Raw genomic sequence first — 17,737 nt, forward strand, 5'->3', positions numbered from 1 at the left:
TGACACCATGCTGTGGATGTCACGTGGTCGGTGACACCATGCTGTGGAGCTCACGTGGTCGGTGACACCATGCTGTGGAGCTCACGTGGTCGGTGACACCATGCTGTGGATGTCACGTGGTCGGTGACACCATGCTGTGGTGTCACGTGGTCAGTGACACCATGCTGTGGATGTCACGTGGTCTGTCACTGTGCTGTGGAGCTCACGTGGTCGGTGACACCATGCTGTGGATGTCACGTGGTCGGTGACACCATGCTGTGGAGCTCACGTGGTCGGTGACACCAATGCTTGGAGCTCACGTGGTCGGTGACACCATGCTGTGGACCTCACGTGGTCGGTGACACCATGCTGTGGAGCTCACGTGGTCGGTGACACCATGCTGTGGATGTCACGTGGTCGGTGACACCATGCTGTGGATGTCACGTGGTCTGTCACTGTGCTGTGGAGCTCACGTGGTCGGTGACTCCATGCTGTGGAGCTCACGTTGTCGGTGACACCATGCTGTGGAGCTCACGTGGTCGGTGACACCATGCTGTGGCGCTCACGTGGTCGGTGACTCCATGCTGTGGAGCACATGTGGTCGGTGACTCCATGCTGTGAGCTAGCTACACGTGGTCGGTGACACCATGCTGTGGCGCTCACGTGGTCTGTCACTGTGCTGTGGAGCTCACGTGGTCGGTGACTCCATGCTGTGGAGCACATGTGGTCGGTGACTCCATGCTGTGGAGCTCACGTGGTCGGTGACACCATGCTGTGGCGCTCACGTGGTCGGTGACACCATGCTGTGGAGCTCACGTGGTCGGTGACACCATGCTGTGGCGCTCACGTGGTCGGTGACACCATGCTGTGGTGTCACGTGGTCGGTGACACCATGCTGTGGATGTCACGTGGTCTGTCACTGTGCTGTGGAGCTCACGTGGTCGGTGACACCATGCTGTGGATGTCACGTGGTCGGTGACACCATGCTGTGGAGCTCACGTGGTCGGTGACACCATGCTGTGGAGCTCACGTGGTCGGTGACACCATGCTGTGGAGCTCACGTGGTCGGTGACACCATGCTGTGGTGCTCACGGGGTCGGTGACACCATGCTGTGGATCTCACGTGGTCGGTGACACCATGCTGTGGAGCTCACGTGGTCGGTGACACCATGCTGTGGATGTCACGTGGTCGGTGACACCATGCTGTGGTGTCACGTGGTCAGTGACACCATGCTGTGGATGTCACGTGGTCTGTCACTGTGCTGTGGAGCTCACGTGGTCGGTGACTCCATGCTGTGGAGCTCACGTTGTCGGTGACACCATGCTGTGGAGCTCACGTGGTCGGTGACACCATGCTGTGGAGCTCACGTGGTCGGTGACACCATGCTGTGGAGCTCACGTGGTCGGTGACACCATGCTGTGGTGCTCACGGGGTCGGTGACACCATGCTGTGGATCTCACGTGGTCGGTGACACCATGCTGTGGAGCTCACGTGGTCGGTGACACCATGCTGTGGATGTCACGTGGTCGGTGACACCATGCTGTGGTGTCACGTGGTCAGTGACACCATGCTGTGGATGTCACGTGGTCTGTCACTGTGCTGTGGAGCTCACGTGGTCGGTGACTCCATGCTGTGGAGCTCACGTTGTCGGTGACACCATGCTGTGACGCTCACGTGGTCGGTGACACCATGCTGTGGAGCTCACGTGGTCGGTGACACCATGCTGTGGAGCTCACGTGGTCGGTGACACCATGCTGTGGATGTCACGTGGTCGGTGACACCATGCTGTGGTGTCACGTGGTCAGTGACACCATGCTGTGGATGTCACGTGGTCTGTCACTGTGCTGTGGAGCTCACGTGGTCGGTGACTCCATGCTGTGGAGCTCACGTTGTCGGTGACACCATGCTGTGACGCTCACGTGGTCGGTGACACCATGCTGTGGAGCTCACGTGGTCGGTGACACCATGCTGTGGAGCTCACGTGGTCGGTAACACCATGCTGTGGAGCTCATGTGGTCGGTGAAACCATGCTGTGGAGCTCACGTGGTCGGTGACACCATGCTGTGGAGCTCACGTGGTCGGTAACACCATGCTGTGGAACTCACGTGGTCGGTGACTCCATGCTGTGTAGCTCACGTGGTCGGTGACACCATGCTGTGGCGCTCACGTGGTCGGTGACACCATGCTGTGGAGCTCACGTGGTCGGTGACACCATGCTGTGGAGCTCACGTGGTCGGTGACACCATGCTGTGGAGCTCACGTGGTCGGTGACACCATGCTGTGGCGCTCACGTGGTCGGTGACACCATGCTGTGGCGCTCACGTGGTCGGTGACACCATGCTGTGGTGTCACGTGGTCGGTGACACCATGCTGTGGCGCTCACGTGGTCGGTGACACCATGCTGTGGCGCTCACGTGGTCGGTGACACCATGCTGTGGAGCTCACGTGCTCGGTGACACCACGCTGTCTCGCTCACGTTGCCCCCCCCCCCCCCCCCAGGCTGCGTGACTTCCTGGACCAGCCCACCATGGCGTTTGTGCGGCTGCAGGAGGCGGTGGAGTTGGACTCCGTGCTGGAGGTTCCCATCCCCGTGCGCTTCCTGTTTGTGCTGCTCGGACCAGTCACGTCCAACATGGACTACCACGAGATCGGGAGGTCCATATCCACGCTCATGTCTGACAAGGTGAGGCCCCTCCCCCTGCTGCACGGTCCGCCTCCGGACATAGGCTCCTCCTCTTTCCCTCCTCCTTTCTTTCTCTCCTTCCTCTCTCTATCCACTCTCTCCCTCCTCCTTTCTCCTCTCTCTCCGCTTCTCCTTTCTCTCTCCCTCTTCTCCTCGTCCTCCCTGTCTCCACTCTCTCCCTCCCCTTCTCCCCACTATCCCTCTCTGTCCTCCTCCTTTCTCCTGCCCCCATCTCCTTTCTCTCTCTCCCTCCTCTCCCACTGTCCCTCTCTCCCCGCTCCTTCTCCCCCTTCCCTCTCTCCCAATCTCCTTCTCCCACCAATCCCTCTCTCCCCTCCTTCTCCCCCCTGTCCTTCTCTCCCCACCCCCTTCAACCCCTTCCCCTCTCTCCCCATCTCCTCCCCCCCTGCCAATTCCTCTGTCCCCCTCCTTCACCCCTCCATCCCTCTCCCTCCTTCTCTCCCGTCCCCTTCTCTCCCCGTCCCCTTCTCTCCCGTCCCCTTCTCTCCCGTCCCCCTTTCTCTCCGTCTCATTTTCTCTCCGTCCCTCTCCCCCATATCCTTCTCCTCCGCCCATCCCTCTCTCTCTCCCTCCTTCTCCCCCCTGTTCTTCTCTCTGTCCCTCTCTCCCCCCTCCTTCTCTCCCTCCTTCTCCCCTTCCCTCTCTCCCAATCTCCTTCTCCACCAATCCCTCTCTCCCCCTCCTTCTCCCTCCTTCTCTCCCTGTCCCCTTCTCCCCCCTCCTTCTCCCCCCGTCCCCTTCTCCCCCGTCCCCTTCCCCTCCCTCTTCCCCCCCATCCCCTTCCCCTCCCTCTTCCCCCCCCGTCCCCTTCCCCTCCCTCTTCCCCCCCCGTCTCCTTCCCCTCCCTCTTCCCCATCTCATTCTCCCCCGCCCATCCCTCTCTCTTCCCCTCCTTCTCCTCCTGTCATTCTCTCCATCCCTCTCCCCCCATCTCCTTCTCCCCGCCAATCCCTCTCTCCCCCCCATCCCTTTCTCCCTCCTTCCCCTCGTCTCCTCGCCCCCCTTCCCCTTTTCTCCCCATCCCCTTTTCCCCTGTCCCCTCGTCCCCCGTCCCTCTCTCCCCATCTCCTTCTCCCCCACCCATCCCTCTTTCTCCCCCTCCTTCTCGCCCCGTTCCTCTCTCCCCCGTCCCTCTCTTCCCATCCCCTTCTCCCCCGCCCATCCCTCTCTCTCCCCCTCCTTCTCGCCCCGTTCCTCTCTCCCCGTCCCTCTCTTCCCATCCCCTTCTCTCCCCATCCCCTTCCATCTCTCTCTCCCTATCCCCCGCCCCTCTCTCCCCATCCCCTTCTCCCCCATCCCTCTCTCTCCCCCTCCTTCTCGCCCCGTTCCTCTCTCCCCCGTCCCTCTCTTCCCATCCCCTTCTCTCCCCATCCCCTTCCATCTCTCTCTCCCTATCCCCCGCCCCTCTCTCCCCATCCCCTTCCATCTCTCTCTCCCTATCCCTCGCCCCTCCCTCCCCATCCCCTTCTAGCCCATCCCTCTCTCTCCCCCTCCTTCTCGCCCCGTTCCTCTCTCCCCCGTCCCTCTCTTCCCATCCCCTTCTCTCCCCATCCCCTTCCATCTCTCTCTCCCTATCCCCGTCCCTCTCCACATCTCCTTCTCCCCGCCCATCCCCCTCTCCCCATCCCCTTCTCCCGCCAATCCCTCTCTCCCCCTCCTTCTCCCTCCTTCTCTCCCTGTCCCCTTCTCTCCCTGTCCCCTTCTCCCCCGTCCCCTTCTCCCCCCGTCCCCTTCTCCCCGCGTCCCCTTCCCCTCCCTCTTCCCCATCTCATTCTCCCCCGCCCATCCCTCTCTCTTCCCCTCCTTCTCCCCCTGTCCTTCTCTCCGCCCCTCTCTCCCCCCATCTCCTTCTCACCCATTCATCCCTCTCTCTCCCCCGTCCCTCTCTCTCCATCCCCTTCATCCCCCGTCCCTCTCACCCCATCTCCTTCTCCCCGCCAATCCCTCTCTCCCCCCGTCCCTTTCTCCCTCCTTCTCCCCTGTCCCCTCGCCCCCCGTCCCTCTCTCCCCATCTCCTTCTCCCCCGCCCATCCCTCTCTCTCCCCCTCCTTCTCGCCCCGTTCCTCTCTCCCCCGTCCCTCTCCCCATATCCTTCTCCCCCGCCCATCCCTCTCTCTCCCCCTCCTTCTTGCCCCGTTCCTCTCTCCCCCGTCCCTCTCTCCCCATCCCCTTCTCTCCCCATCCCCTTCTCACCCCCGTCCATCTCTCTCTCCCTATCCCCCGCCCCTCTCTCCTCATCCCCTTCTCCCCTGCCCATCTCTCTCTCCCCCGTCCCTCTCTCTCCCCGTCCCTCTCTCCCCATCCCTTCTCTCCCCATCCCCTTCTCTCCCCATTCCCTTCTCTCCCCGTCCATCTCTCTCCCTATCCCCCGCCCCTCTCTCCACATCCCCTTCTCCCCTGCCCATCCCTCTCTCCCCCGTCCCTCTCTCTCCCCCGTCCCTCTCTCTCCCCCGTCCCTCTCCCCGTCCCTCTCTCTCCCCGTCCCACTCTCTCCCCGTCCCACTCTCTCCCCCGTCCCACTCTCTCCCCGTCCCACTCTCTCCCCCGTCCCACTCTCTCCCCCGTCCCACTCTCTCCCCCGTCCCACTCTCTCCCCCGTCCCTCTCTCTCCCCCGTCCCTCTCTCTCCCCCGTCCCTCTCTCTCCCCGTCCCTCTCTCCCCATCCCTTCTCTCCCCATCCCCTTCTCTCCCCATTCCCTTCTCTCCCCGTCCATCTCTCTCCCTATCCCCCGCCCCTCTCTCCACATCCCCTTCTCCCCTGCCCATCCCTCTCTCCCCCGTCCCTCTCTCTCCCCCGTCCCTCTCTCTCCCCCGTCCCTCTCCCCGTCCCTCTCTCTCCCCGTCCCACTCTCTCCCCGTCCCACTCTCTCCCCCGTCCCACTCTCTCCCCGTCCCACTCTCTCCCCCGTCCCACTCTCTCCCCCGTCCCACTCTCTCCCCCGTCCCACTCTCTCCCCCGTCCCTCTCTCTCCCCCGTCCCTCTCTCTCCCCCGTCCCTCTCTCTCCCCCGTCCCTCTCTCTCCCCCGTCCCTCTCTCTCCCCGTCCCTCTCTCTCCCCCGTCTCTCTCTGTCCCTCTCCCCCCATCTCCTCCTCCCCTGCCCATCCCTCTCTCAGTGCTCTTCTCCCCCTGTCTCACCCCGTGTCTCCCCTCTCTCACCCCCTGTCTCCCCGTCTCACCCCATGTCTCCCTGTGTCTCACCCCGTGTCTCCCCCCCCTGTCTCACCCCGTGTCTCCCCCCGTCTCCCCCTGTCTCACCCCGTGTCTCCCCCTGTCTCACCCCGTCTCCCTCTGTCTCTCCCCCCATGTCTCACCCCGTGTCTCACCCCCTGTCTCACCCCGTGTCTCCCCCCCTGTCTCACCCCCTGTCTCACCCCGTGTCTCCCCCCCGTGTCTCCCCTCCCTCAGCCCTTCCACGAGGCGGCGTACCTGGCTGACGATCGTCAGGACCTGCTGAGCGCTATTAATGAGTTCCTGGATTGCAGCGTGGTACTGCCACCCTCCGAGGTGCAGGGGGAGGAGCTTCTGCGCTCCGTGGCTCTATTCCAGAGGGAGATGCTGAAGAGACGCCACGGGCAGGAGAGGAGAGGCCACGAGGAGCCCAGCTCCCCCCAGGATAAGAGTGAGATGTCTCTCCCCACCACGTCTGTGCTGTCTCTCCCCGCCACGTCTGTGCTGTCTCTCCCCTCCCTGTCTGTGCTGTCTCTCCCCGCCACGTCTGTGCTGTCTCTCCCTGCCACGTCTGTGCTGTCTCTCCCCTCCCTGTCTGTGCTGTCTCTCCCCGCCACGTCTGGGCTGTCTCTCCCCTCCCTGTCTGTGCTGTCATTCCCCGCCACGTCTGGGCTGTCTCCCCTCCCTGTCTGTGCTGTCTCTCTCTCACACCCTGTCTGTACTGTCTCTCTCTCACACCCTGTCTGTACTGTCTCTCTCTCACACCCTGTCTGTGCTGTCTCTCTCTCCCCTCCCTGTCTGTGCTGTCTCTCTCTCACACCCTGTCTGTGCTGTCTCTCTCTCTCACACCCTGTCTGTGCTGTCTCTCTCTCACACCCTGTCTGTGCTGTCTCTCTCTCCCCTCCCTGTCTGTGCTGTTCTCTCTCACACCCTGTCTGTGCTGTCTCACTCTCCCCTCCCTGTCTGCGCTGTCTCTCTCTCACACCCTTTCTGTACTGTCTCTCTCTCACACCCTGTATATGCTGTCTCTCTCTCCCCTCCCTGTCTGTGCTGTCTCTCTCTCACACCCTGTCTGTGCTGTCTCTCTCTCACACCCTGTCTGTGCTGTCTCTCTCTCTCTCACACCCTGTCTATGCTGTCTCTCTCTCCCCTCCCTGTCTGTGCTGTCTCTCTCTCACACCCTGTCTGTGCTGTCTCTCTCTCCCCTCCCTGTCTGTGCTGTCTCTCTCTCCCCTCCCTGTCTGTGCTGTCTCTCTCACACCCTGTCTGTGCTGTCTCTCTCTCTCTCACACCCTGTCTGTGCTGTCTCTCTCTCACACCCTGTCTGTGCTGTCTCTCTCTCTCTCACACCCTGTCTGTGCTGTCTCTCTCTCTCACACCCTGTCTGTGCTGTCTCTCTCTCACACCCTGTCTGTGCTGTCTCTCTCTCACACCCTGTCTGTGCTGTCTCTCTCTCTCTCACACCATGTCTGTGCTGTCTCTCTCTCTCACACCCTGTCTGTGCTGTCTCTCTCTCACACCCTGTCTGTGCTGTCTCTCTCTCACACCCTGTCTGTGCTGTCTCTCCCTCTCTCACACACTCTCTCTCAACCCTTTCTCTAACCCAAACACTCTCTCTCGAACCTTCTCTCTCGAACCCACACATTCTCTCAAACCCTCTCTCTCAAACCCACACACACTGTCTCTCGAACATACACACTGTCTCTCAAACCCTCTCTCTCGAACACATACAATGTCTCTCGAACACACACTGTCTCTCGAACACACACACTCTCTCTCGAACACACACACACTCTCGAACACACACACACTCTCTCGAACACACAAACACTCTCTCGAACACACACACACACACTCTCAAACACACACACACACACTCTCTCGAACACACACACTCTCTCTCGAACACACACACACACTCTCTCGAACACACACACACTCTCTCGAACACACAAACACTCTCTCGAACACACACACACACACTCTCGAACACACACACACACACACTCTCTCGAACACACACACTCTCTCTCGAACACACACACACACTCTCTCGAACACACACACACTCTCTCGAACACACACACACTCTCTCGAACACACACACTCTCTCTCGAACACACACACACTCTCTCGAACACACACACACACTCTCGAACACACACACACACACACTCTCGAACACACACACACACTCTCTCGAACACACACACACTCTCTCGAACACACACACACTCTCTCGAACACACACACACTCTCGAACACACACACACACTCTCTCGAACACACACACACACTCTCTCGAACACACACACTCTCTCGAACACACACACACACTCTCTCGAACACACACACTCTCGAACCTTCTCCCTCTTTCTCACCCTTATTGGCAATTCTCACCCTTTCTCCCTCTCACTCTTTCTCCAGTCCTCCTCCGGATGACAGCTGTAGTGGGGGGAGGGGAGGACGACCCCCTACGGAGGACGGGGAGACCCTTTGGGGGTTTGATCCGTGACATCCAGCGACGGTACCCCAAATATGTCAGTGATTTCCGCGACTCTCTGAACGCGCAGTGCATGGCAGCCATTATCTTTATTTACTTCGCCGCGCTCTCCCCTGCAATCACATTCGGGGGGCTTCTGGGTGAGTGACCCCTCCCTCCTCTCTCCCTCCTCCTCTTCCCCCCTCTCCCCCCTCTCCCTCCCACTCTCCCTCCCCTCTCCATCCCCCTCTCCCTCCCCTCTCCTTCCTCCCCCCTCTCTCACCCCTCTCCTTCCCACCCCTCTCCTTCCCCCCTGCTCCTTCCCCCCTCTCCTTCCCCCCGCTCCTTCCCCCCCTTATCCCTCCCCCCGCTCCTTCCCCCCCATTCCTCCCCCCGCTCCTTCCCCACCTCTCCCCCTCTCTCCCCCCTCCCCCCCTCTGCCCCATCCCCCCTCCCCCTCTTCCCCCGCTCCTTCCCCCCCTCTCCTTCCCCCCCTATCCCTCCCCCCTATCCCTCCCCCTCTTCCCCTCCCCCTCTCTTCCCCCCTTCCCCCCCTCTCCCCCTCCGCCCCATCCCCCTCCCCCTCTCCCCCTCTTCCCCCCGCTCCTCCGCCCCACTCCCCCCTATCCCTCCCCCTCTCCCCCCCTTTCTCCCCCCTCCCCCCCACCTCTCCCCCTCTCCTTCCCCCTCTTCTCCCCCTCTTCCCCCCCTCCTCTTCCCTCCCCCTCTCCCCCCCCCTCTTTCCTCCCCCTCTTCCCCCCCCTCCCCCTCTTCCCCCTCTTCCCCCCCTTCCCCCCCCTCCCCCTCTCCCCCCCCTCCCCCTCTCCCCCCCCTCCCCCTCTTCCCCCCCTCTCCCTCCCCCTCTTCCCCCTCACCCCTCTTCCCCCCCCTCCCCCTCTTCCCCCCCCTCCCCCTCTTCCCCCCCCTCCCCCTCTTACCCCTCACCCCTCTTCCCCCTCCCCCTCTTCCCCCTCCCCTCTGACTTTCCCCCTCTCTCCCGGTTCTCAGGTGAGAAGACCGGCGGCCTGATTGGGGTCTCAGAGCTGATTATCGGCACCTGTTTGCAGGGGGTGGTATTCTGCCTCCTGGGGGCGCAGCCGCTGCTTGTAGTGGGATTCTCTGGGCCGCTGCTAGTGTTTGAGGAGGCGTTTTACATGGTGAGGAGTGTGCAAAGTGTAAGAGAGCCAGGGAGTGTGTGAGGGGGCGAGAGCGTGCGAAGGGGTGTGAGGGTGTGCGAGGGGGCTGGAGCGTGCGAGGGGACAGGGGTGTGCGGGGGGCGGGTGCGTAAGAGGCTGTGCCAAGGGGCGAGTGTGTGCGACGGGGCAAGGGTGTGCGAGGGGGCGGGAGCGTGTGAAGGAGTGGGAGCATGCAAGGGTGTGCGAAGGGGCGGGGGAGCGTGCGAGGGGCGGGGGAGCGTGCAAGGGTATGCGAGGGGGCGGGGGAGGGTGCGAGGGGGTGGGATTGTGCGCGGGGGAGCGTGCAAGGGTGTGCGAGGGGGCGGGGGAGCATGCAAGGGTGTGCAAGGGGGCCAGGGAGCGTGCAAGGGTGTGCGAGGGCGCGGGGGAGGGTGCGAGGGGGTGGGATTGTGCGCGGGGGAGGGTGCGAGGGGGAGCGTGCAAGGGTGTGCGAGGGGGCGGGGGAGCATGCAAGGGTGTGCAAGGGGGCCGGGGAGCGTGCAAGGGTGTGCGAGGGCGCGGGGGCGTGCGAGGGCACGGGGGAGCGTGTGAGGGGGCGGGAGAGCATGCAAGCGAGAGCGAGGGGGCGGGAGCGTGCAAGGGTGTGCGAGGGGGCCAGGGAGCGTGCAAGCGAGAGCGAGGGGGCGGGAGCGTGCAAGGATGTACGAGGGGGTTGGGGAGCGTGCAAGCGTGTGCGAGGGTGCGGCAGCAAGGGTGTGCGAGGGTGCGGCAGCAAGGGTGTGCGGGGGCGGGTGCATACGAGGGTGTGCTAGGGGGTGTGGGGACTGGGGTGTGCGGGGGCGGGTGCATACGAGGCTGTGCTAGGGGGTGTGGGGACTGGGGTGTGCGGGGGCGGGTGCATACGAGGCTGTGCTAGGGGGTGTGGGGACTGGGGTGTGCGGGAGGGCGGATGCGTGCGAGGGTGTGTGGGATTGTGCGAGGGGGCGGGTGTGCGGGCGAGTGTATGCCAGTGGGCGGGGGTATGCGTGGAGGTGTGCCAGGGGACAGGGTACGCGAGGGGGCGGGAGCGTGCTATGAGAATGCGAGGAGCGTGAGAGTGAAGGATTCTGGGATATGTTATACACTCCCACCCTGCGCCCCCAGTTCTGCTCGGCAAACGGCCTGGAGTACCTGGTGGGACGCGTGTGGATCGGGGTGTGGTTGGTGGTGATCGTGGTGAGTATGGTGGCCTGTGAGGGCAGCTTCCTGGTGCGATTCGTCTCGCGCTTCACGCAGGAAATCTTCTCTATCCTCATCTCCCTCATCTTCATCTACGAGACGTTCTACAAACTCTTCAAGGTGAGACGTGGCTCCCCACTCCTCCTCTTCCTCTCTCCCCCCCTCCCCCCCTCCCCCGTCTTCCCCCCCTCCCCCCCACTCCCCCCCTCTTCCCCCCTCCCCCCCACTCCTCCCCTCTTCCCCCCCTCCCCCCCACTCCCCCCCTCTTCCCCCACTCCCCCACTCCCCCACTCTTCCCTCACTTCCCCCCCTCTTCCCCCCCTCCCCCTCTTCCCCCCTCCCCCTCTTCCCCCCTCCCACTCACCCCCCTCTTCCCCCCTCCCCCCCTCCCACTCCCCCCCCTCTTCCCCCCTCCCCCCCTCCCACTCCCCCCCCTCTTCCCCCCTCCCCCCCTCCCACTCCCCCCCCTCTTCCCCCCTCCCCCCCTCCACTCCCCCCCCTCTTCCCCCCTCCCCCCCACTCCCCCCCCTCCCCCCCACTCCCCCCCCTCCCCCCCACTCCCCCCCCCTCTTCCCCCACTTCCCCCCCTCTTCCCCCCTTCTCCCTCCCTCTTCCCCCCCTTCTCCCTCCCTCTTCCCCCCCTCCCCCCTCTTCCCCCCTCTTCCCCCCTCCCCCCCCTCCCCCCTCTTCCCTCCTCACTGCCCCTCCCCCTCCTCACTGCCCCTCCCACTCCTCAGTGCCCCTCCCACTCCTCAGTGCCCATCCCCCTCCTCAGTGCCCCTCCCCCTTCTCACTGCCCTCCCCTCCTCATAGCCCCGCCCCTTTGCTGTGCATTTCAGATTTTCCAGGAGCACCCACTCACTAACTGCAGCTCCCCAAACGGAACTGGCTCCGGGCCCCTGAATGTGACCCATGGCATTCTGGGTAACGGGACCGACCAATTCCTATCCCCACGGCTCACAGGTCAGCCAAATACCGCTCTGCTCTCCCTGGTACTCATGGCGGGGACATTCTTCATCGCATTCTTCCTGCGCAAGCTCAAGAACAGCAACTTCTTCCCAGGGAGGGTGAGTGAGCACTCGCATTGCACTGACCTGCACTCACTGACCTGCACTCACGGACCTGCTCTCATGCTCACTGACTTGCACTCGCGTTGCACTGACCTGCACTCGCGTTGCACTGACCTGCACTCGCGTTGCACTGACCTGCACTCGCGTTGCACTGACCTGCACTCGCGTTGCACTGACCTGCACTCGCATTGCACTGACCTGCACTCGCGTTGCACTGACCTGCACTCGCGTTGCACTGACCTGCACTCGCGTTGCACTGACCTGCACTCACGTTGCACTGGCCTGCACTTGCGTTGCACTGACCTGCATTCACGTTGCACTCACGCTGCACTCACGCTGCACTGACCTGCACTGATGTTGCACTGACCTGCACTCGCGTTGCACTGGCCTGCACTCGTATTGCACTGACCTGCACTCACGTTGCACGGACCTGCTCTCACTGACCTGCACTCGCATTGCACTGATCTGCACTCACGGACCTGCTCTCATGCTCACTGACCTGCACTCACTGATCTGCACTCGCATTGCACTGATCTGCACTCACTGACCTGCACTCACTGACCTGCACTCACTGACCTGCACTCACTGACCTGCACTCGCATTGCACTGATCTGCACTCACTGACCTGCACTCACTCACCTGCACTCACTCACCTGCACTCACTGACCTGAACTCACGTTGCACTGACCTGCACTCACTGACCTGCACTCACGGACCTGCACTCACAGACCTGCACTCACTGACCTGCACTCACTGACCTGCACTCACAGACCTGCACTCACAGACCTGCACTCACGGACCTGCACTCATGGACCTGCACTCACGGACCTGCACTCATGTTGCACTGACCTGCACTCACTGACCTGCACTCACGGACCTGCACTCACGGACCTGCTCTCATGCTCACTGACCTGCACTCACTGGCTTGCACTCACGTTGCACTGACCTGCACTCACTGACCTGCACTCACTGACCTGCACTCACTGACCTGCACTCACTGACCTGCTCTCATGCTCACTGACCTGCACTCACTGACCTGCACTCACTCACCTGCACTCACTCACCTGCACTCACTCACCTGCACTCACTGACCTGAACTCACGTTGCACTGACCTGCACTCACTGACCTGCACTCACGGACCTGCACTCACTCACCTGCACCTCTACTCTCAGGTGCGTCGTGTGATTGGAGATTTTGGGGTCCCCATCGCGATCCTCATCATGGTGCTCATAGACTTCAGCATCACTGACACCCACACTCAGGTAAGTGTCATCTACAGCGTCACCTCCACCCGGTACCTGGCGTCACCATCACTCGGGTACCTGGCGTCACCTCCACCCGGGTACCTGGCGTCACCTCCACCCGGGTGCCTGGCGTCACCTCCACCCGGGTACCTGACGTCACCTCCACCCGGGTCACAGCGTCACCTCCACCTGGGTACCTGGCATCACCTCCACCCGGGTACTTGGCGTCACCTCCAACCGGGTACTTGGCGTCACCTCCAACCGGGTACCTGGCGTCACCTCCACCCGGGTACCTGGCGTCACCGAAACTCGGGTCACAGCGTCACCTCCACCCCGGGTACCTGGCGTCACCTCCACCCGGGTACCTGGCGTCACCTCCACCCGGGTACCTGGCGTCACCTCCACCCGGGTACCTGGCGTCACCTCCACCCGGTACCTGGCGTCACCTCCACCCGGGTACCTGGCGTCACCTCCACCCGGTACCTGGCGTCACCTCCACCCGGGTACCTGGCGTCACCTCCACCCGGTACCTGGCGTCACCTCCACCCGGGTACCTGGCGTCACCTCCACCCGGTACCTGGCGTCACCTCCACCCGGGTACCTGGCGTCACCTCCACCCGGTACCTGGCGTCACCTCCATCCGGGTACCTGGCGTCACTTCCACCCGGGTACCTGGCGTCACCTCCACCCGGTACCTGGCGTCACCTCCACCCGGGTACCTGGCGTCACCTCCACCCGGTACCTGGCGTCACCTCCACCCGGGTACCTGGCGTCACCTCCACCCGGGTACCTGGCGTCACCTCCACCCGGGTACCTGGCGTCACCTCCACCCGGGTACCTGGCGTCACCTCCACCCGGGTACCTGGCGTCACCTCCACCCGGGTACCTGGCGTCACCTCCACCCGGGTACCTGGCGTCACCTCCACCCGGGTACCTGGCGTCACCTCCACCCGGTACCTGGCGTCACCTCCACCCGGGTACCTGGCGTCACCTCCACCCGGGTACCTGGCGTCACCTCCACCCGGGTACCTGGCGTCACCTCCACCCGGGTACCTGGCGTCACCTCCACCCGGGTACCTGGCGTCACCTCCACCCGGGTACCTGGCGTCACCTCCACCCGGGTACCTGGCGTCACCTCCACCCGGGTACCTGGCGTCACCTCCACCCGGTACCTGGCGTCACCTCCACCCGGGTACCTGGCGTCACCTCCACCCGGGTACCTGGCGTCACCTCCACCCGGGTACCTGGCGTCACCTCCACCCGGGTACCTGGCGTCACCTCCACCCGGGTACCTGGCGTCACCTCCACCCGGGTACCTGGCGTCACCGACACTCGGGTCACCGCATCACCGACATTCGGGTCACAGCGTCACCGACACTCGGGTCACAGCGTCACCGACACTCGGGTCACAGCGTCACCGACACTCGGGTCACAGCGTCACCGACACTCGGGTCACAGCGTCACCGACACTCGGGTCACAGCGTCACCGACACTCGGGTCACAGCGTCACCGACACTCGGGTCACAGCGTCACCGACACTCGGGTCGTTTCATCACCGACACTCAGGTCACAGCGTCACCGACACTCGGGTCACAGCGTCACCGACACTCGGGTACCGGCGTCACCGACACTCGGGTCACAGCGTCACCGACATTCGGGTCACAGCGTCACCGACACTCGGGTCACAGCGTCACCAACACTCGGGTCGTTTCATCACCGACACTCAGGTCACAGCGTCACCGACACTCGGGTACCGACGTCACCGACACTCGGGTCACAGCATCACCGACACTCGGGTCACAGCGTCACCGACACTCGGGTACCGACGTCACCGACACTCGGGTACCGACGTCACCGACACTCGGGTCACAGCGTCACCGACATTCGGGTCACAGCGTCACCGACACTCGGGTCACAGCGTCACCGACACTCGGGTACCGACGTCACCGACAGTCGGGTCACAGCGTCACCGACACTCGGGTCACAGCATCACCGACACTCGGGTCACAGCGTCACCGACACTCGGGTCACAGCGTCACCGACACTCGGGTCACAGCGTCACCGACACTCGGGTCACAGCGTCACCGACACTCGGGTCACAGCGTCACCGACACTCGGGTCGTTTCATCACCGACACTCAGGTCACAGCGTCACCGACACTCGGGTACCGACGTCACCGACACTCGGGTCACAGCGTCACCGACACTCGGGTAACAGCGTCACCGACACTCGGGTAACAGCGTCACCGACACTCGGGTCACAGCGTCACCGACATTCGGGTCACAGCGTCACCGACACTCGGGTCACAGCGTCACCGACACTCGGGTACCGACGTCACCGACACTCGGGTCACAGCATCACCGACACTCGGGTCACAGCGTCACCGACACTCGGGTACCGACGTCACCGACACTCGGGTACCGACGTCACGACACTCGGGTCACAGCGTCACCGACATTCGGGTCACAGCGTCACCGACACTCGGGTCACAGCGTCACCGACACTCGGGTACCGACGTCACCGACAGTCGGGTAACAGCGTCACCGACACTCAGGTCACAGCATCACCGACACTCGGGTCACAGCGTCACCGACACTCGGGTCACAGCGTCACCGACACTCGGGTCACAGCGTCACCGACACTCGGGTACCGACGTCACCGACACTCGGGTCACAGCATCACCGACACTCGGGTCACAGCGTCACCGACACTCGGGTCACAGCGTCACCGACACTCGGGTACCGACGTCACCGACAGTCGGGTAACAGCGTCACCGACAGTCGGGTCACAGCGTCACCGACATTCGGGTCACAGCGTCACCGACACTCGGGTCACAGCGTCACCGACACTCGGGTACCGACGTCACCGACAGTCGGGTAACAGCGTCACCAACACTCGGGTCACAGCATCACCGACACTCGGGTCACAGCGTCACCGACACTCGGGTCACAGCGTCACCGACACTCGGGTCACAGCGTCACCGACACTCGGGTACCGACGTCACCGACACTCGGGTCACAGCGTCACCGACACTCGGGTCACAGCGTCACCGACACTCGGGTACCGACGTCACCGACAGTCGGGTAACAGCGTCACCGACAGTCGGGTCACAGCGTCACCAACACTCGGGTCACTGCGTCACTGACACTCGGGTACCGGCGTCACCGACACTCGGGTAACAGCGTCACCGACACTCGGGTACCGGCGTCACCGACACTCGGGTACCGACGTCACCGACACTCGGGTAACAGCGTCACCGACAGTCGGGTAACAGCGTCACCGACAGTCGGGTCAGTGTGGCTGACACAGAGGGAGTTGTGACCCCGCATGAAGTCGGGGGCAGTGCCGTGACCCCCTGCCGTATTTTCGGACCCACAGAAGCTGAGTGTCCCCAACGGGTTCAAGGTGACGTCGCCGGAGAAGCGCGGCTGGGTGATAAACCCCCTGGGGTCCGAGGAGCCGTTCCCCATCTGGATGATGTTTGCGAGTATTCTGCCGGCAGTCCTGGTGTATATCCTGATCTTCATGGAGACCCAGATCACCACGTGAGTCCCGGCGGCCACGGCCCCGCCACGGCCAGCCGCAGGGAGTATTTGTGTTATTATAGTTCAGTACGTGTGGCCGGCCGGTGGCGCGCTGAATATCTTCGCCTGTGATACTCGGCACCTGCAAGGGAAGCGCGGATTGCAAATACAGATTGTTGTCGTGGATAAAAACTCAGTGCGCACACACAGGCGCGGGCTGAGAGACGTTACTGCAGCGCCGCTTACCGGAGTACATTAATACTAACTGCGGGCGTGCTGCCTGGCGTTACACACAGGCACGGGCTGAGAGACGTTACTGCAGCGCCGCTTACCGGAGTACATTAATACTAACTGCGGGCGTGCTGCCTGGCGTTACACACAGGCACGGACTGAGAGACGTTACTGCAGCGCCGCTTACCGGAGTACATTAATACTAACTGCGGGCGTGCTGCCTGGCGTTACACACAGGCACGGGCTGAGAGACGTTACTGCAGCGCCGCTTACCGGAGTACATTAATACTAACTGCGGGCGTGCTGCCTGGCGTTACACACAGGCACGGACTGAGAGACGTTACTGCAGCGCCGCTTACCGGAGTACATTAATACTAACTGCGGGCGTGCTGCCTGGCGTTACACACAGGCACGGGCTGAGAGACGTTACTGCAGCGCCGCTTACCGGAGTACATTAATACTAACTGCGGGCGTGCTGCCTGGCGTTACACACAGGCACGGACTGAGAGACGTTACTGCAGCGCCGCTTACCGGAGTACATTAATACTAACTGCGGGCGTGCTGCCTGGCGTTACACACAGGCACGGGCTGAGAGACGTTACTGCAGCGCCGCTTACCGGAGTACATTAATACTAACTGTGGGCGTGCTGCCTGGCGTTACACACAGGCACGGGCTGAGAGACGTTACTGCAGCGCCGCTTACCGGAGTACATTAATACTAACTGCGGGCGTGCTGCCTGGCGTTACACACAGGCACGGACTGAGAGACGTTACTGCAGCGCCGCTTACCGGAGTACATTAATACTAACTGCGGGCGTGCTGCCTGGCGTTACACACAGGCACGGGCTGAGAGACGTTACTGCAGCGCCGCTTACCGGAGTACATTAATACTAACTGCGGGCGTGCTGCCTGGCGTTACACACAGGCACGGGCTGAGAGACGTTACTGCAGCGCCGCTTACCGGAGTACATTAATAC

The 17,737-nt window shown here is 62.9% G+C and overlaps 1 protein-coding gene across 1 annotated transcript; it reads left to right on the plus strand.

The window, feature by feature from the left end:
- Positions 1-2,492: 2,492 nt before the first annotated feature.
- Positions 2,493-16,568, plus strand: LOC142481505 (anion exchange protein 2-like). Its single transcript, XM_075582915.1, has 8 exons — positions 2,493-2,663; positions 6,092-6,305; positions 8,282-8,497; positions 9,345-9,493; positions 10,616-10,810; positions 11,530-11,757; positions 12,934-13,023; positions 16,384-16,568. The coding sequence occupies exons 1-8, from the start codon at positions 2,508-2,510 to the stop codon at positions 16,552-16,554; spliced, it is 1,419 nt and encodes a 472-aa protein (XP_075439030.1). The 5' UTR covers positions 2,493-2,507; the 3' UTR covers positions 16,555-16,568.
- Positions 16,569-17,737: the final 1,169 nt, after the last annotated feature.

This window comes from Ascaphus truei, unplaced genomic scaffold, assembly GCF_040206685.1.
Source record: "Ascaphus truei isolate aAscTru1 unplaced genomic scaffold, aAscTru1.hap1 HAP1_SCAFFOLD_2746, whole genome shotgun sequence".
NCBI lineage: Eukaryota > Metazoa > Chordata > Amphibia > Anura > Ascaphidae > Ascaphus > Ascaphus truei.